This window comes from Terrapene carolina, unplaced genomic scaffold (assembly GCF_002925995.2).
Source record: "Terrapene carolina triunguis isolate 2854851 unplaced genomic scaffold, T_m_triunguis-2.0 Scaffold714, whole genome shotgun sequence".
Lineage (NCBI taxonomy): Eukaryota > Metazoa > Chordata > Testudines > Emydidae > Terrapene > Terrapene triunguis.
Genome location: NW_020665065.1, coordinates 7,788,490 through 7,809,277, shown reverse-complemented (window position 1 = coordinate 7,809,277; position 20,788 = coordinate 7,788,490). Strand labels below are relative to the sequence as shown.

At 45.0% G+C, this 20,788-nt stretch overlaps 1 protein-coding gene across 2 annotated transcripts in view; it reads right to left on the bottom strand.

Annotated features, from left to right (window-relative positions):
* The window catches only part of C1QTNF12 (C1q and TNF related 12), a 44,523-nt gene extending 29,449 nt beyond the window's left edge, over nucleotides 1-15,074 (bottom strand). For both annotated transcript variants that reach the window (XM_024201662.3, XM_024201663.3), the window contains exon 1: nucleotides 13,817-15,074. In XM_024201662.3, the coding sequence (XP_024057430.1) occupies nucleotides 13,817-13,987 (171 nt within the window). In that variant the 5' untranslated portion in view covers nucleotides 13,988-15,074. The remainder of the gene's footprint in view (nucleotides 1-13,816) is intronic.
* Between the last annotated feature and the right edge of the window lie 5,714 nt (nucleotides 15,075-20,788).

The window sequence follows — 20,788 nt, the reverse complement described above, 5'->3', positions numbered from 1 at the left end:
CTAATCCCTCCTAAACACTAGTGCCCATGCCATGTTCTTTCTGGGATGTGTTAGAATGCAGTGTCAAAAAGGAGAGGGCAAATTGATTGGGATGTGTTAATGTCTAGGTCCCTTACTAATCTGGGCTGGAGTGGGGAAGGGGACTCACCCCATTGTTTGGGACAGAAAGCTAACAGCAGGCTTCCAAGAACACACACAACATTTTTGAAAGTCCAATACAAATAAAAAGCAATCAAAGAGCTACCGGACAAGTGTCATTCTAGCCATATCACTAGAGGATTCATTGATGTCCGACATGTCAGTAGCATTACAGGAGTGGCTCTGTATCTGTACATAGGTATATAATTAGTTAACAGATACAGTGCTAGTAGATGGTGCTCAAGAACAAGTAGAAAAACAATGAGGAGTCCGGTGGCACCTTAAAGACTAACAGATTTATTTGGGCATAAGCTTTCATGGGTAAAAAACCCACTTCTTCAGATGCATGGAGAAGAAGAAGATGCAGACTAACACGGCTACCCCTCTGATACTAAGAACATGTAGCTCAGTTCCTGGGTTTTATAGGACCAATAGAATAAGTTGTGCATTGCAAATTGAGTTCCACCAAGCAGCTGTTTGCATGGCACTCTTAACAAGCAGTGGATACAGTTTCCACCTTCTGGGCCACGGTTGGCATTTTGATCCTGGGCTAAAAATCACCCTCACAAGCCATAAATGTCATGCGGATGAGGATGAGGTTACTATGTGAAAGTTCTGAGGAGCACCCCAGGATGGTTGTTTTGTGTGCTATGGTTCTGAGCCCCAGGATGGTAGCCTACTCGGCCTTCCTATGGCAGGATATGACATTCTGGTGGGAGTGGTTGGTTCCATGCAGAGTTACGGAGAGGTAGATTCTATGGCCTTATTTGAAATGGTCCATCATCTTTTTTAACTTAAAAAAACCCCCAGCAATGGTGTTTTGTAAGGAAAGATGCCAGGACTGACAGCCATGAACAATGAAGCCCGTTTATACGGCACAGAACATATACACTATGAGAAGTGACATAAGACTTCTCAGCAACATAATACTCCCTGCCAACATGCCTCAGTCATGAATGGGAGGGATCACTCTGAGAGGCTAAAAGGGATCTTATCCATTGCCAGTTCCAATCCTGGATCCTCTTTATTCTAGGAAATGGGGTTTATCCTGGTGGAGGGTTTTGCAATTTGGTCCCTTGTCTCCTGGGAGCTAGAGTAAGACTTCCGCGTTCATCTTGCAAAGGCTGCCTGCCCAACAGCCCTCAGATGGCCTCACCTGTTGGTTGACATTCAGCTGACTTGGGATTGAACTTTTAGCTGCATTGTGAAAGGCTGGCCCGGTGGCCCATTTGTTACAAGTTTTCTAAGCTGTCCAATCCACCGTCAAGAACAACTGGACCTTGACTTTCGAGGTCCCAATCCCTTCGCCTATCAGTCTGGCAAATTTCCATCACAGCAAGGAGGAGAAAATACAAGTCCATCTCGAGCCCCAATAGTCTCAGCCCCCATCAGAGCAAACTGACAACCCAGAGGTTAATGAGTCATGCCTTGGCATTTAGACTTGTTAATGAAAGAGCTGAAGAGAGGAAGTACTGGAAAGAATGCATCAAATCTGAAAAAAGTGCCTATTGTCGATCCTGGGAATTCATCCAAGAAGCGAGTGGTTTTGCGCTTTGCTTTCCCCTTCCAATGAGGTGGAAGCCAGGGTGTGGACAAGGAAACCAGTAAAACACAGCAGTGAATTTAAAAGATATTAGACAGGACTCCTAGACCTGTAAGAGTCCATTTGAGTTTGAAACAAGTAAATAGCTATTTACTGTATCTAGTAGCAGATCGGACAACATAATGGAGAGTGGGAAAGGGACAAATTGGAACTGGGAACAGGGGGTGGGGGGAGAGGAAAGCAGAAGTGTCTCAATGTTTCAGAGTTAAAATCTTCCATTCAGGAAATGTTGCTTAGGGCAGGTCTACACTAGAAATGTACATCGGCAGAGTTGCACCAATGCAGCTGCGCCACTGTATTTGTCTGGTGTAGACGCTCTAAGCTGATGGGAGACAATTCTCCCATTGGCTTAACAACTCCACCTCCATCAGAGGCAGTAGCGATGTCGCTGGGAAACGCTCTCCCACCAACACAGCGCTGTCTACGCGGGTGTGTAGGTCAGTATAGTATTGATTATTCACACCCCTGAGCGACGTAGTTACACTGAAGTAATTTTGTAGTGTAGATCAGGGCTCAGTCTATGTCTGCTAAGCACTGTGTACATTTGCGATGCTATATGCAGGGGTCGTACTGATCAAACATGCCAGCTTTACCCAGGGTAAATAGATATGGGTGCTTCAGTATCTGCAGTGTTCTTGCTCCCTATAGGAAATAGCTTGACCTTGGGAAAACATCCAGGTTTGCTCACTTCGCCATCTCATTTAGCTGCCTAAAACCCGAAGAAGAGCTCTGTGGAGCTCGAAACCTTGTCTCTTTCACCAACAGATGTTGGTGCAATAAAAGATATTACCTCACCCTCCTTGTCTAACGCAACAAGCACTTTCTGGAGTACTAGCCCTGTGCATTCTTTTTAATAAGACTGTACATAACTGTCTTACATGTACAGATTGTTTTTCACCCTGAAGAATCCAGAAACATGTTGCCAAGAATGCAGCCACCTCTGAGGAGGACAGCATTAGATGATTGGAATCCAGCACGCTGCACAACAGCAGTAGAAGAGGGACGCAGGGGATGGAAATTTTTGACTAAAGACATCAGGGCAAATCCTATCTTTATGTCCACCCTGAGAGAAGACCACATTTTGTAAGGTCTCATCTGAAAGACCTCTGAAAAGTAAACTGTCTGGAACTCAATTCATCTCCTTCGGAAGGATGACAGGTTGAGTCGAGTCTGATGGAATTCCATCTTGTGGTTATTAAGACTGGTGTTTCAAACCTGATGCATATCCAGAAAGCTATTCCCTCCAGGCATGAATCCTGGCACCCGGGTGCATCCATCCATTGATCAGAGGGATGATGTCACCACCACTCTTTTTATTTCAACATCATGAGTCAATAGAAGATTTACAAACTGCTAGACAGCAATCAATCAGAAAGTGACAAATGTTTTGTGGAATTGAGGGCGGGGGGAGGGCAGTGTCTCAGAAAACCTTGGCACCAAATCCGTGTTTCTATCTTCTCAACGAACGATTGCAGGTGATTGTCTGCTGGGGCATGATCTACAGACAGAATTCACTCCCACAGAATTGCTATATTCCGGCAGCCCACCTTCCCTCCAGGTAGACACTTGTAAAATAGCTGGTGTCTGTACTGTCAGCCAAAGTGTGGGCATCCGGCATCATTTTTCCATATTGTTCATGCATTCCACTGTCATCAGGTAATTAGTGTGAGAGTCACGGCTGCCAGGTACACTCCCCCGCATACTCAGGTTTAGCAGCCATCTTTGAAATGAGAGCAGGACTAACTATTCATAAGAGCTTGTTTATTCAGTGACCTTAGTCCTTTTCTCTGTTCGCAAATTATATATGAGCAGACTCTGATTTTTCAACCTGGCTTGCAGTTCAGTGGCATGCTGTATTTTAAGCCTATTAGCTCCTAGCAAACTGTTCATTCCAGCTACGCCTTCCACTATTTGCTATCGTGGCTGGAGTGTTCAAAGAAGCCCAAGGGATTTAGGCACCCATCGGCCACTGAAAGTCAATGGGAGCTGGGTAGCTACTTTGTGTAGCCCCTTTTGAAACAGGAGGAAGGAAAGCAGAGAGGCCCCGTGAAAACTTCTGGTCCATAGCTTTTCACCAACTTCTATCTGCACAAGTAGTTGCCAAATTTTAACTTTCTGAGCCCAGGACCAAACAAACCATTTGCAATGGTACAAAGGAGCAGCTGCACTTTCCACGGACTTTGCTGGGTATTGCAGGCTCTTGGCTGGGGCTCAGTTCTTTTCAGGAACGAATCAGGCCCGTTAAAACCACGGGTCAGCCCAAGCGGCAATGATCCAGATGCAAATTTCCCTAATGTTTGGGGGCAGCGTTTAGACCGGAGCTTGTGCTTCCATCTCGTCTAAGAATAGGGACAAAGGTTGTATCTGAACTTCACGGCGTGGAAGGGGGTTCAGAGCGGAGATTCCAGTTCAAGCCCATCTCAGACACTGAGTGGAGGCAGCATCTCTGAATCTTACTCTAGGCCGTGCCCAGCTGTTGTGTGTTTATTAATTTTCTGGAGGTTAAAGTCTCCCAAGGAAAGGGCTGGCAAGTGTCTGCCTGACATTCGGCCAAGGGGAACTGGTGCCTTTCTTCCTCCAGTGAGTGGGATTTGTGGGTCTGTGGTGCAGCTCATGCAGCAGAAGGAAATGGCCTATTAATAATTGTGCCTGGCTCAGGTGGTGTGGTACATTCCCTCAAGCCCGCATCAGAATAAAACAAGAGAGCGCCTGGATTCCAGCGGAAAGGAAGGCAGGATTATTTGGTCCCTGGTGGAAAGGGCCGGCTCTTGTGGCAGAAGCTCAACAGTGTCACCTACGGGCTGGATCCTTAGGGATCAGAATACATTGGGCCATGCTAGCAAATAAGGGACCGACCCAAGGACGCCCATTGAGTTCATTGGGCTGCAGATCAGGTGCAAAGCCCTCTCCCTGCTGCTTAAATAATCAGCAGACAGGCAGATGGTCCTGGGCTGACCCATCCATTTACAGTGAAGACGGATGACTGTCTTCAGCCCTCCACATGCTGAACGGAAGTCAGCCAGAAAGCAGACACCCCACTGGAAAAAAAGCCCAGATGGCACATCCCAGCGAAAGAAATGACAAAGAAACCCTCCTGAAGTAAAAAACCATCGCGCCAGCAGCTTCCTTGAATTACAAATCCCTCTGCGAGGCAGCCATGGCACTCCCCAATTTCTCCAGCGCGCGGGTGATTGACGGTTAAAATGAATGTTCCATCCTTGTGGTATTATTATTTAATTACTATGGCATGCATGAGCAATCCTCAGAATAAGCATGCAAGCCTCTTTATTTTTCTTGGCAGAGGCAGGCTCCAGCAGCCAGAAAGAGCTTGCAGCCAACTCAGGTATCGCCCGGGACTGAGAGCGCTCTCTCTCAAAAATCCAGGCAAAGCAAAGGCTGCTGCAGGAGATGGGTCCTGCATCATGGTTTGCTGTTTATAGGCCCAAAGCTGCCCCACTGGAGGTGGTGGGAGTTTTCTCGTTGACTTGGATGAAAATCAGGTCCTAGGGGCCTGATCCAAAAGGTCTGTGGAAGTGTTTAGTGGACTTTGGATCAGACCTTTTGACATTACCTTGCAACCCAGATACAAAAGCGTTTCTGCTAGTGCATGAGAACCAGACTGTGAAACAGACAAGAAAGTAAAGCTCCGTCGTGTCCCTCATGGTAGATAAGAAACAGACTGGGCTGTAATTGGGTGACGGGATTCCCGCTGGCTCTCTACCTCTGGGTCTGACTAATATAACCTGAGTAGCCCACTGTCACCACACAGGCCTTAAACTCTGGCCTGGCCTCACCCATCATGGAATGAACTGTCGTTAGCACTGCAGGTTGAATCACAGAATCATAGAAATGTCGGACTAGAAGGGACCTCAAAGCGGCAAAGGTTGTATCCTGAGCAAGATATGAACTTCCTGGAAGCTAAAGTGCATTTGGGATCCAGCTGGTTGGTGCAACTCTATTGGAAACCAAAATGAAACCGACGAGTGTCGTTTCGGCGTCTGTGCTGAGTGAGTGAAATGAAAAAAGTAAACCAACTACTTTACACAGTAGACAGGTAAACGGCATTAAATACATTCCCACTCTGTTAATAACTTCACGTATCATTAGTAGCACAGGAAAGGATTGTGAGGGGCGGGAGAGACAATGTTTGTACAGTGGCAGTTCCCCTTTACTTTTGAACAGGCTAATGAACTTATATCCCACCAGGAATCACACTGGTCAAAATTCTTCACTCCTTTGTCCCACTCGTCACTGCAGTCAAGTGTTTTGCTCAATGAAGAACCACAGTATCATAGAATATCAGGGTTGAGAGGGACCTCAGGAGGTCATCTAGTCCAACCCCCTGCTCAAAGCAGGACCAATCCCCAGACAGATTTTTACCCCAGATCCCTAAATAGCCCCCTCAAGGATTGAACTCACAACCCTGGGTTTAGCAGGCCAATGCTCAAACCACTGAGCTAGCCCTCCCCCTGTATCTATCCTGCACACTCCCCTCTATCTATGGTTTGTGTCACTCTTGTGATAAACTGAAGTACATTTAACATTCTTGGTTTAGGAAAACAACCCCTGCTCTCTTAATAAATTAACTAACCTTTGACTAGCCACAAATTGGGCCTGATCCTGCTATCGATGACACCAGTTTTACAGCAGTGTGAAGCCCCTGGACAGCAGTGGAGTTACTCCTGATTTACACTAGCAAGAGCATAATCAGGCCCATTGTATAATTAGTAACAAATGACTTACCCCAGTAATGTATTTGGTTTGGAACTAGTTAAAAATGACATATCGCTATTTTTTAGCCTGAAAAATCCCATGGCAGCTACTAATAACTCATGGTTACACACACTCTTGGTTATTAACGAGACGTAAAACCAAGGACCTGACCACATGTGGTTTTTAAGGATCTCATGAGAATTTTCACTACAGCAGAGGTGTTAAGCTCAGCCTCCTAGCCAAATCCCAACTGGAATTCCTCTCTAAAACGGCCCTCTGCTTTTAATTGGAGGAATTCGTCTTCATTCCCCCGCTCCAAAACTGTTGTGTCGCTCAGAAAGTTGCCTTAATCCACTTCGAGGGCATGCACCTGTCACCGTTACTCCCACAAGGAATCCCATTGAAGTCAGTAGGCCTACGCACAGGAGTAAGTGCTACTCCAGGTGAAAAAAGGTGGCAGAGTTGGACTCTGAGCTAACTGTATTGAAGTGGCAGGTGATGCGATCCCTGAACTTGCAGGCAGAGCACGCGTTGGGAAAGGCGCTGTAGAAAGGGAAGAATTAGACAGTTTTGACAGAGCCGTACTACACTGTGCTCATAGGATTCCAGCTCCTAAACAGAAATCCAAGTGAGGTCCTTTGGGAAATAAATCATATTAGCTCAAGAAAATCTTGCAGGCTGCTTGCAGACCGAAAGACCAAGTAAATCGAACTATTTCGTTGCTCTGAATTACTTGCTGAGGGCTGGGCTATGCTGGTGACACCATTCTAAGCGGACCTCGACTGGGTGAAGAACAACATGTATCCTCTTCTCTGTCACAGCTCCCAGCACACTGGGTCAGGCCTGGACAGTAATGAGTGGGTTCTACCCATCTCTGACAGACAGCTTTGCTTATACCCGTAGAGCTTGTCATGCCAATAAAGTCCCCTTGAATTGAGTGCACAATCTCCCAAGTGAGGCCAACATGCAGATCTCATAACCAGAGGTGGTATGTGCTTTGTGCTACCCCAATGGACTGGCTATATGGAAGGACTGTTGGTTTTTGGTCAGGATTCAAACAGAAAGGAAAGTGGCATAGAAGAAGTTTGGAGGGGGAGATTAAATGAGGTAAAGCCCAGGTAGACATGGCCCTGGTTATTTTTCAGGAATGGGTGAATCTGTTCAGCTAAGACAAGAACTGAACCAAACCTTCAACCAGAAACATTAAAAAAAAAAAAAATTGGTGAGTCTAGCGTCGGAAATCCCAAGTTCAGACCCTGCTAGCGGCCCCATGATGTCGGTCGCTACATTTGCTTTTGCTGGCTGCTGTGAAAGCTTGACTTGGGTTCTGCCATCAAAAGGTTCCCCTGGATTCTTTTCTTCAGATGGATCAAAATGAGGCTCCAGTAGCTAACAGTGTCCATGGGAAGGATCAAGGTCTAGTTTCTCACTAGACCTAGTGCCTGGAGCAGACTTTACATAGTTCATGAACCAATAGGTTCACTGGTTGTTCAGGGGATGGGGGAGAATGACCCATTACACACAAACCCCTCAGACCTTTGGAATTACCATCCTATTAATTTGCCATGGACAAACTAAGCTCCAAAGACTACTAGGAAGCTGGACAGAGTAACACACCTGCCCTTCAGCTTACATCTGCCCGTTCACCTTAGGCTGCAGCCAGTTCCGATTCCTATGGCTGATGGAAGAAAAACTCCATTAGCTCCAACCTCCATCCTTTTCCCACTCTTGGCTTCCCAAACATCCTTTAAGGGGAGCTGAGTGCAATGATAATTAGCTTTCTGCCTGCAGCACTGATCTTATCAGTTCTCACAAGATAAGCAGGTTCACGCCTAGGCGCTACCTCATTGGGGGACTGCCAAGGAAAGACCAAAGTGGTGAAGGAAGTGGTGCTGGTGGTGTTGAATGAGTGCCCAAAATAGCACTCAGGGGAGATGCAAAACCAGGTACCTCCTGCGCACTTCATGACTATTAAAAAGATACATGGACACTTCTGGTACCGACTCCAACCAGGGTAAAAGTCTGCTTACCTCAAATCCTTCTCACAATTTCAGTGGGATACACAATATTCTCCTCATCCTACACTGCTGCTGCTGAACAGCAGAGGTGTTCAACCCCAGAGGTGGCTGCATCACAGTGATGAGCAGAATGTGACTCCTGCATGGGCCAAATCTGTAAAGCGCTCCCATCTGAAAGGCCCTATTAGAAACGACCCCTTTCCTAGCCAGCTTGCTTCATGCACTCAGGGCAGTGCTTTAGCTGGATGCCAATGAGGGCAAAAAGAAGATGACTGATTGAAAACTAACCTCTGTCAGGTAACATGCAGCCCAATGTCATTATTCTTCACATGCAGTGTGTGTGAAAATAACCTAGTCTGCTTTTAGTATAACCTGTTATTCTTGAGGTGGTCAGAATAGGCAGAAATTAGCTCACAGAAGGCTTCCGTTGCACCTAGCCCAATTGCCCAAGGAGATTTTTAAAACCATCAGACGGGACAACACACCTAGCCAGGAGGTTGTGGTTTCAAGCCCAGTCATACCCGAGTGCTGCAATATTGCTACAATTCTTGTTTCCAGCAGTTGAATCTAATTACAGAACCAGCTGTGTTCAGGTTTTTTTTTTTAAAACCTTTTATAATAGATCCTGCCTAGAATAAAGGATTTAATAACGGATTCCTTCTGGGGGGAAAAATAGATCAGTTACTTGTTCTAATGTAAAGCCGTTATCTTGGGACAGGAGCTAGGAGAGGGGCACTAGAAGTTTCAATGGCTTGGTAATAGGATAAAAAGCATTAACTTCCCTTGGCAGCCAGTTCAGATCCAGCCCAGAGCAGCACTGGTCAATAAACTACCCCTTGATGTCTGTTTTGGCATTGGCAGGCTAGCTTCCCATCAGACACGTGACTATTCCTGAACCCCTTCATTGCTGGACTTGGGTGGATCAACAGTAGGGATTGAACTTGAGGCCTCTGGGGATCTTAAAGCATGAGCCTCTTCTAGCTGAGCTGAAAGAGCCAGTTTTGTTAGCCAAAGCTCCTTGATCTCAGGCCCAGCCTTCCCTAGAAGGGGACAGAGCACCATACTGAGTGGGTGGGGAAACTCAACAGTGAAGCTAAGGGCTGAATGGGCTGTGGAGACAGAATTCCCCTTCTGTTCCTGGAGGTGGTCCCTGCACATCAGGGTGAAGGAGCCTTGCACTGCCTTTGGAAAGGAGGATATAAGCCTGGCTGGTGGACGACGTGGGGGTGGCCGAAGCACCAAACCAAACTGAAACGGGACTGCCTTGCAGACAAGTTTCCCCAACCATCTCTATCAATTTATCATGCCCTTGGCTTGGAAAGTCCATCCTTGGGCTAAAGACAAGAGCTCTTTGCATGTGCTTAGCAAGACAACAAGGAGTCCAGTGGCATCTTAAAGACTAACAGATTTATTTGGGCATAAGCTTTTGTGGGTAAAAAACCTCACTTCTTCAGATGCATGGAGTAAAAATTACAGATGCAGGCATTATATAATGACACATGAAGAGACGGGAGTTACCTCACAAGTGGAGAACCAGTGTTGACAGGGCCAATTCAATCAGGGTGGATGTAGTCCACTCCCAATAATAGATGATGAGGTTTCAATTCCAGGAGAGCAAGACAATCACTTTAAAAATGACCCAGCAAGGGGGGAAAAAATGGGATTTTGCCTTTTAGTATAATGGCTATGATCAAGTGTCTGATGTGTTTGGTCTTTTGGCCCCGAGATGAAAACCTTGTCTGTGTCTCTGAGACCATGAAGCACAAACATTTCCTCCTTAGGAATATCAGAAGTGTCAAGTGCTCCACTTCCCACTTTTAGTTAGAGGTCTCCTTGGATGACTCAAGAGAGCTGTGTATGTTCAGAAGCCATGTATGTTCAGGGGCTCTCTCAGCCCCTAATTGAAAAGGCCAGGGTGTGGCCTCACCACAAAGATGGACCTCCCAGATATCTAGTTAAACACATGAAAACAAACACTTGAGTTTTAAGCAGCCTAGATAAAAATCACTTCCCCTCTCAGCTAATCAGATTTCACTTCCTTGAGCCTTCTCCAGGTGATCACAGAGTCTTCAAGGGTAAACACGATCTTTCTTAATTTGTATGGTAAAAGACCGCAGATTTTCAAAACGCAACAAAAACAAACGGTTAAGCATTTTTTATGCACAATACCAAAGGGAAAAAAGCACACTGTCAGATTTTTTTCTTTTCTTTGGCAGGTCACCTTTACCAAATGAGACTCCTCAGAGGTAATATCTGCAAATCCTAGTGGTGGCCAGAGAGGCTAAGTCAGTCTTCATGGAAAAGCAACTCCCAGCAAGTGATCAAGCTAAATGAGTGAGATCTGGAAGCTTTAATTTCTGACACCCCACTCCTGGAGGCAGGGATATTATCACCCACCATATGAGAAGGAATACTTCCGAAGTGGGTTTTAATATGTTGAGTTCTAAACAATACAGAAAAAAAATCATGCAGTCCTTTACATGCTGCTTGATCTCTACACTCAACTAGCTAAGGAGACAGGTTTCAGAATGGTAGCCGTGTTACCTCTTCAAACCATGCCAGTTACCATTCACCGTAAGGTATGAATTACAAGTACTGGCTACTCATCTCATATATTCTTTATAGGGTATTTAAACAGCTGTCTTTCAACAGTCAATCACTTTGAAGAACCAGGGGCCTGTTACTTCATCTTGACATTTTCTGCTGAGTGGGTGCTGGGATCCGCATTTCCATGGCTAAGGGGAAAGTAAACTTTTGCCAATTCTCCATAAAAAGCAAACTTCTTCTGGGATCAAACACTTAGGCAGCACCAGATTTTAAAGGCAGATTTAAACAAAAGCTTTGGCAATTTAACCATGCTGTAAAATATGGTAATATTATTTTCAGCTAATGGATACTTAGTCCTCATTGCATTGAGCTGCTCATGCATACAGATAGATGCAATTGTACTAAGCTGCCTAGTTCACAGTCTGTATTAACGCATGTATCATATACCTCATGCAGCAAGCTGTGCACTGGTTGGCTAGAGCCTTCCACTCCAGAGGTGGAGATACTCATTTCAATGGCACTGCACACACAGTGCACCTTGTAAAGCATTTTGTGATCTCGAGATCAGGTATGAAACCTCTAGACTCCTTGGGCCCACAGATTCAAAGCCTGACAGGGTCAGCTTCAGAAGTAGATATGTAAAGTTCAAACTGTTTATTGTGTTGGGGTCTTTCAGATAAGACCTTAAAAACTCAGCTCCTGCGTGGCCCTGTGGCCATTTACTTAATTGCTTGCCCTGGTGTCCCTGATCAAAGCACTCATTGTTATAGATGGCAGTTGACATTCACCCCAGAGGTGGCTGCAGCTCAGTGGTGCTCTATGTTTATAGTTTGTCTAAAACTCCTTGGCTCGGAAGGTGCTATATAAATGTAAAGACAATACACTCTAGCCACAGTCTGGATATATTTCGAAACAATCCTTAACTAATAACTGAGCATTCTTCACCTTATAAGATCTCACCATATGAGAAGTTCAAGTTGCAAACATTGGATCTGGGTATCAAACAAGGTCAGGAGCGTTTGAATTTTGTTTCGGCACTATCGTTATTTCAGAGGTTCTGTCTTCATTGCACCACCAACCTGTTCGAGTAGCCAAAAGGTTTGCCAGGGAAGCAGCAAGGTAGTTCAGCTTCAGAAGCTGCAGCTTCTAAACAATGGACATTACTATGTATGTGTGATGCCTCGAAACAGCTCCACTCCTTCTAGCAAGAATGCATACGTTGCTATATCCATTTCAACCCCGACTAGATTTTGTTTAAGTTTGAAATTAAGACACACGCTGCTAACGGCCTGATAAATTACTCAGCAGGACAAATTCATCCCTGAATGGGCTGCTGCAGTTACACCCGGGGTGAATTTGGCCCAGCATGCAGAAAGAGGACACTTGTAAAGAGGTGACAGGGAGAAGTGACTGAGATCAGGAGCATGAGCCCACCAAGAATTAACGGAGTCACACCGTTTGTGATGACAAAGTCTGCAATAAGCAGTGCAAGGTTAACAGAAGAAATACAGCCTATAGTCCCCCTAATGATCACTTAAGAGCAGCCGCCAGCTTTTTAATATAGAAGACAGTTTCCCAGACTTGCCCAACCTTAACCAATTATTCTCACAATGGCTTTGAATGGGATATTGAGCATGTCAGCCCGATTGTTCTAATTCACCCTCCCAGCCATCCCCCAGTTTTTGACAGGTTTGTTCCTCCATTGCTATAGTGACTGCCGGCCCTAATGCTTGTGATCAAAGAAGTCACATTTTAGAGGTCATCTACATTTGAAACAAGGGACATTTTTGTGTGTGTCAGAGAGAAAGGGACGGCGTGATGGAGGAGGTTACTCCCTCCTTTCTCACCACTGCAGTTTCCTTTCATTCTGTCCTGCTCCTAATCCCAGGCCCTGCTTTTAATTCCACCCCCCCCGGCCCCCACCACTGTCACTCAATGCGAATTCTCAGTGGCTGTATCTTAAAGGGTTTCTGGGATCCCTGAACAATTGACCTGCAACTTTTTGCAGCCTTCAGACTGGAATGATTCTCACTGACACTTCCTGGAAAGGGTCTACCCTGCAGGACTGGTTCACTTGCTATGCCTGGTAATACAGCATTAGACATAGTCTATGCTGTTCTTTCACACAAGGATACTACTATATACATCTGCCTTCAGGCATTATTACTACAGTCTCAAATCCTTCCCGACAACACACACAGCTATTCCTGACAGAGATTGTCTAGCTACACTAGGACTTTTCTGACCTGTAATTCCCAATGTGTGCAGTTTCCCCGGTGGAAGCTGTAGTGCAGATAGGGCTCAGACATACTCAGGTGCTCAGACCACTTTGTCATCTAAGCCTGCTTTGGCATCGTATCCCACACTCAAAAAGTGTGCGTGCAACAGACACACAATAATGATATTGGAATGTTCGTATCAGGATGGCCAATTGACTCGGGGCTACCCGGATATCCCTTTGGAAGCTAACAGCTGTTTTTGAGCAAGGATAATTTGTACACTTAAAATAAACTTCCTGCCAACCAGGTGCCTTAATAAATGATCAGAGGGTACCAGGATGGGCACATTAGTAATGCAAGTAAATAAAACAATCAGTCAACATCATCCCTAGCATTCTGGTCATTTGAGGGAGCGGGAGGATGAGAAATCATGCCACAGAAAGATTTTAACCCCTCTCTCTTGCAAGAGGAAGGGAATTTGTTAAAAGACTGGTTGGATCAATGAAAAAATAATCCAACCACACATATCCAGAAACTACTCAGTGCAATGACTACACGTGGGTTACTTTAATACATACCTTGGGATGCCCATGCAGTTCTTCACTGTTGGACAGGGTTGCATTGAAGGGCTCTGTATATTGATTGGGCTCTTTCATCTTCTTTCTCTCTCTCTTTGCTGCCATCACTCGAAAGAGAGAGAGCTGCTGGCACAGTAAAGTTGCCACAAGTAGCCAGATCCAGCCCCTCATTTTGGCTTCTTTTTAGAAGGGGGTGTTGAGTCAAGGCTGAATACTCTCCAGGAGCAAAACGAAATAATAAATACGGATGGCTCTTTCCGCCCCCCCTTCCTCTTTCTTTCTTATTGAAGTTACTGCTGTTGAAGATGATCCACTCTGGTAGACGATGTCAAATCATCAGCACGCGCCAACGCGCTTGTCTCTGGAGAGAGCCTCTGTTCAAGTTGGATACATTGAACCGACATGGATCTATTTGTTTGCAAATTCTGATCCACAGCCGCAGTTTGATCAGGCAAAGCGGGGGAAGAGGGAAGTCCGTCTGCTCAGCCCCGCAGAGCTTTCAGAAATGGAAACTGACTAGGAGATTTCCCCCCAACTCTGCCTTTAAAATTTTACCCCACCCCCACCAAGTCTTCAGATCTCAATTAAAATTCACTCAACTATGAAACCTAGAAAGTCAAATGGCTCAGGGCAACTGTAGCTCAGGCCAGAGCTGACAGCACATAAGCCCAGGAGGAGGGTTGTGAGTTTGTTCCTTTTCAATGGGAGATTTTACCTTCTGTCATTTAAACCCTTGTGCACAATTCAAAGGGTGCTCAATGGGGTCTGCCCACCCTCAGCTTAGTGATGGGACCCCTTCCTTAATGACCAGCCCCCATCAGTTCTCTTTTCCTTCATCAATGCTGGACGACGAAAACCCAAAGCTGCTACAATCGCTCTTCCCCTGGAGAAGCAGAACGTGGCAGAATCCAACCAAGGGCTCAGTCCTCTAGGGAGAGAATTGATCTCTCGCACGCATCAAGAGTTAAAATTGGGAGAGACAAGGAATCCGAGGAGGTACCTAGGTCTATTAGGAGCAGACAAACTTGTCCCAAGCCAAACCCTGTCTGGCTTTATCTTTCCTTGGCTTTAATAAGAGGACGAGCAATCAGTTCCAGTGTTGTAAACAGCTGTCAGGATGTGGAGTCTTGTGTCTCCCATCCTAGCTCCTTTCCACACTATGCAAGATTTCAGGTACCTCTCTCTCTAAGTTTCGATCATCTCTGATTTCTCTCGGTGCTCCTTTTCCCAGCTGCAAATTGGCAAAGCCTTCCTCAGCCTTTGCTCTACCTCAGCAAATAAGTACTTCTTTCCTGAGAGTGTTTCCATCAACTTGAAGAAAGAAAAAAAAAAAAGAGGGAGGGATCATTCTAATGAGCTGTCAAGCCTATTCTCTTCACATTCCTATTAGAGACGCCCTGTAAGTGGACCTGGCCCTTGTGCCAGGAAGATTTAAATCAGCACCCCCCACCACACTCCCCTTCATTATCTCAGGAATCGCAAAACTGCCCCTGGGAATGTGGCAGCGTTAGAAGTATGTGGCTTTGAATGTGCACTCAGCATCACAACACACACACATCCAGATGTCAGGGCTCAACTTTTACTCTCTATTCAACTTCGCTCCATGCAAACGTTTTTCTCCAGACCCCCTCGGATTCACTGTGTCTTTAATAAAGGCCGTGTCGCCATTCCCCATGGCCCTCCTGAGGAAGATCTCAAAGCACTTGGCATACGGGTGTGGGCATGTTGTGTTAACCAATGCCGTGCGAGCTAGGGAATAACCGCCCTATTTTTTACGGGTAGGGAAACTGAGGGACGGACCAGTGAAGTGGCACAAAGTTGCACAGCGAGGCAGCAGCAGAGCTAAGAATAAAATTGCCAGTCCTCTGCTCTATCCACTAGACCATAAGGCACTTCCATTTTCCCGAGTCTGACTCCCTTTTCATGACTGGGATTATCCCCCAAGTAATACTACTCAGCACTTGCACCGCACATTTAATCACAGATATTAAAGAGCTTTACCGAGGTTGGCCAGGATCCATACTCACCACTTTGCAGATGGGGAAACGGAGGCATAGAGCATCAAAGCAACATTCTCCTCCCCACCCCAAATCAGATGGTGAGTCAGTGCCAGAGCTGGGAGCACAAACCCAGATCTTTGAAACACAGAGATAGAGAAGCTAAACAGTTAACAACCTATCACCTATCCCCCCCCCCCCCCCCCCCCCACTGGCTCACATTCCATCAAAACTATGTGGCAGTCTTTATTTGTTAATAATATTTAACTTTCTTTGGCGCCTTCTCATACTTAAGCCCCCTTTTCAGGTTAGTTGTAGACAAGCCATGAATTTGTAAAAGTGCACTTGATGACACATTAATAGGACAATCTGTCATATTGCAGCTAAACAGCCCTGACAGATCCACACACCATGGCAAGAAATGACATTCTCGAGGCTGGAGCGGGGCGATTTCTTTTTTGGTCTGCCGGTGCAGGCTGTGCTGGGCTGCATGCAGTGTCCCCTTTCTCATCCCAAGACCCAGATGCTGAGGGCACCCTATGCCCATGGGAAATCTGCTAGGGGCTTGGAGAAGGAATCCTACCCTCCTACCCCGAATCATCAGCAGATGCTACTAATCCCCTATGTGCCCTTCTCTACAATGGACTGACCCCACCCCCCCAACCAACCTCTCTTGCTGCTGCAGAGAGACACAAGCAGCCTGCCCCACTCAGTATAAGAGCACCCCAGCAGTTCCATGGCATGAACCTTGTGCACCCAGGCAGACACAGCGTCCACTCAAAGCAGCACCATGCCACCCACCCAAACAGAACCGCTTTGCATTTCGCAGCACCTTCCAGCCAAGGATCTCAAAGCACTTGAAAACACAAAGCCTCATACCCACGAGGTAGGCAGCATTATAACAACGTTACACTGGGGGAAACACACACGCAAGAGTGAAGGAAGCCACCCACTGGTTTGTAGCGAGTGAATGGCAGAGCCAGGAATAGAAGCCAGGAGTCCTGGCTCCTACTCCCCAGCCATTATCTATGGGATTTCTAATGGTGAGGATTTGGAGCGAGCCACATTAGCTTCTCAAATGTTGGGGAACTTAGAAATAGTATAGCTAAACATAGCTAGCAACAAGCTAAGAACGTGCATTGTCAGATGAGTAGGTTACTGAATATTAAAGCCATGCAAACTAGTTGAGAGGGAGAATTTTTCCCAGCTTTACCCCCTTCAGAAATCGGACAGTCATGTGCTCTGGTCACCACACCCCCCTCCCTGAACCATATGAATCTTTACCTCTGTGATTCAGCTTTACTTTCAAAGTGACTTTATCTTGCCAACAATAACAGGGTGGCAATTTCCAAATCTCAAAAGGTATGAAGACATTTGGAATCCCCCAGGCACTGCTTGCTCCAGATATAGTCAATGAGGCCTAGACCCTAGGCCTGGGTGCTAATGATCATATTTTCCATATGCTAATGCGCTAGTGGGCCCCATCCATACACTTAAGCAGGTGCCAGGTTACACTGTTGCTGCATGGACTATATAGATCTAGAGGATAATAACTTGAATCAGCCCTGAAAGCAGTGCTCAGGTCTTTGGCTTACCAATGCCCATATCCCCTTGTTTAAACCCAGTCACAATTTGGGTGCTTACACAAACAGCTTCACAGTGCTAGGTCAAAGGGTTATAGAAAGTCAGAAACAAACAGCAGCTTTAAAGAAAGGTCAAGGGTTTGGGTTGCTGCAATTGCCTTTCATAACATACTTTAGCATGACAAAATACGCCACGTTCAATATTTCGGGAAGTCTCCTTCCATGGACCCTTTGTACACTTCTAACGTAACACCCTTATATTCTCCAGTCATCTGGTTCCAGATCTCATTTAGAAAGACCTAGATGGTGTTACAGCGCCACCCGCTGACAAAGCACCACAATTCAAAAGGCACATCTAAACCAAGAATGGCATTACTCTAGAGTTTCCTTATGCTGTTCCCTTAAAATCTGATCAGGAATGTGGCATAGGGAGAAGGACTGACTTAGAGAATCTCAGTGAAGGGCTCCACATTTTTATTTTATTACTAATTTTGAAGCCAACAAAATCAGATGGGATGTTTTTAAAGGTTATAGGAGCAGTAGGGAAAGGTGGGCTGTGATCGCTTTTGTTTGTTCCCAAGTAACTTTAAAAACAAGCTGATTTAAATAAAAGAAATAAAGGGACCATTTGCAAGCAATTAATGAATAGCAGAGTCTGATGGCTTTTATCATGTTACAAGAAAGAATCTGGCAATTTCTCAATTTCAAAGCTACTGTAAGATCAAGAAAAAAAATTCAATTATATAGTACAATTATGTACTAAATACATAATTACACACCAGGTCAGAATTGTTCATTATGGAAATGGGACATACTGGGGGGGATATTTAGGGCCCAGTCCAACTCCCATTGTCTTTCCATCTTCACTGAACCATTAACCAAACTGGAACAATCCTGTGATACGAGGGGAGGGAGTTAAAAACCCTGTGTAAACATTTACTCATTAAACCAGAATAGCATCAAAAGATCTGTTCCCATCTCCTGGATGTATTACACATTAAAATTTTTTTTTACCTAAGCAGAGATTTCTCTGATAAACGGGAACAGTTTCAGCATCTGGTGAATGTTATTTTTATGATTTTTTATGACTTTTTTAAAATTCCAGCCTTTTGATGGGAGCACGCACAACCTACGAACAAGGAATTTACAGCGAGGCACTTTTCCTTCCATACCAGTTCCTTTGCTGCTGTTTGGTTCCATAGATGCCAACAGGTGAAAGCAATTAGCAGGGCTAATTGGAAGGTAGAAGATGGACACACTTTTAGCCCCTCTGAAAATGCAATGAAATAGATGGATTTTCCAGTGTGACTACAGGAAACCATTATGTCTTTCTTAAAATGGAGACTGTCCTTACCAAGCAGGAACAGTTCGGTGGCATCTGCAGCTTCCTTAGCCTAACGGTTTTCTTCCTCTCTGCAGCAGGCAGGTGGGTGAAGATCAGTTTCTCACATCCTCTACTTCCTCTCTCTTTCTGCAACTGAAACTTGCCATGTTATGTTGTAGTTGTGTGTCACCAGTGCCCCCTACTGGCTAGATTCACATCTAAGCATTCATACAGCTGCAGCAAAAGGAAAATTATTCCCCCCCCATTTGTGGCAAGGAGGGGTACAGTTTTGAAGAATGACATGAGGGGTTATCCTCACACGAGACCACAAAATTCTGGAAGGCTACAGCAAGTGATATAGTTATGACTGGTTTCAGAGTAGCAGCCGTGTTAGTCTGTAAGTTATGTATGTATGTTAGTCTATAGTTATGACTATACATTTCACCCCAGAAGCAGGCCTTATATTTTGGCATGTGGGTATTGGACTCAATGACCCGTTGGATGCATTAATTTATCTATTTAATTCACAAGTACCGGCAGGCTCTGGATCCTTTGTTTAGGGCAGCTGAAATGCTTCTGTCCTTCTAAACAACCAAGTTCAGAAGCGCTCCAGTGCTAAGAGCTCTGCACACACACATGCTGTTGTATTCTTTACACAATTCTTTGGACAAAAGTTACGAATGCAGATTGGCTTCCATGGATTTTCCTTGAGTCAGCAATGTAACAGATTAGAATTAGCCCATTATTACAAATAGCTAAATTCTATAGAGTAGAATTAAAAGATAAGTGACAGGATCCCATTAACCTGTTTTACCCAGCACTCAACTCGGGGATGGAAATAGCCATCTACTATAGATGCAGAAGGGAATACTGGGAACATCAAATATTTTCTATTTCAGACAGTTGTGTTTGTGTTAAGGAGACAGTTGTGTTTTCAGAGACAAGATGGGTGAGGTAGCGTCTTTTATTGGACCAACGTCTGTGGGTGAGAAAAACAAGCTTTCAAGTTTTATTTTTAGACACCTAGGACCACTCCGCTCAGCATCTAATGCTATGCTAACCCTCACTGAACAGAATTGCCTCAGACAAAAGACAAATTAGAACTCATTGTCCTTTTTCTTAGTGCACCATTTGATTAATTTATCAGATGGAAGACTGATGGGTATGTCTAGCTGGATGCTGTGCTCCAACCACAGCGGTGGCTGCATTACAGTGGTGAAAGGATAGCGATATATATAGGTTGCAGAGGAATTGAGGCACCTCCAGGCATAAATGGACTAGAGGAACAAGGTATTAGCTGGACTTGGAAAGTATATGGTTTATTAGAAGTTTTCATATGGAAGTGTTCGGGCTGACGTTAATTGACTAAACATGAATGAAACACAAAGCTGAAATGCTGTTCTCTCCCAAACCCAGCCTAAATAAAAGACATTTCTTCCTTACCTTTACAAAGCTACATACCATTGGCATTCAAAGATGCAGCTGCGACACCAGTTTGCGCAATCTTACGTTCATTTGTGGTTATTCTCCTTCAGGGTTTAAACATGCATCAGCAATATGAGCTAGCACATCTGTATTTTAAAACCAGATTGTTGTTCTTCATGCTCTACTGTAACTAAATACGAGATGCTCTACCTAATGTACAGAAGAAAGCAATAATTTGAGATGCCAGCCACACACATTACTTTTGGCAGAGTGATTCAGCGAACTAAAGTAGCTGCTAAACATTAATTTCTCTACTTCATAGAAGCTAATACACCTGAACAGCCTATGTCAAATAAACCACCAGATTGAAGCCAAGCACCTGCCATTTCTAAATTGGTTCATTGAACAACTTTTCTTCCAAAGTCATCATTAAAAATAGTATGCCAGATGTTTTGTCATTATATTTAAGTGGGGATGTTCTCGTCAGCATCTGTTTCCTCAGTGGCAAAAGGTCAGCCGTCTTTGCCTTAGTAAGTTTTCCTGTCCATCCAACATCTCTAGCTTTGATTTCTCCCAACGTTCCCTTTCCCAAAAAAAGTCCCATAGAAAAACATGCATTTTAAACACGAGTAGTTTTGTTTTT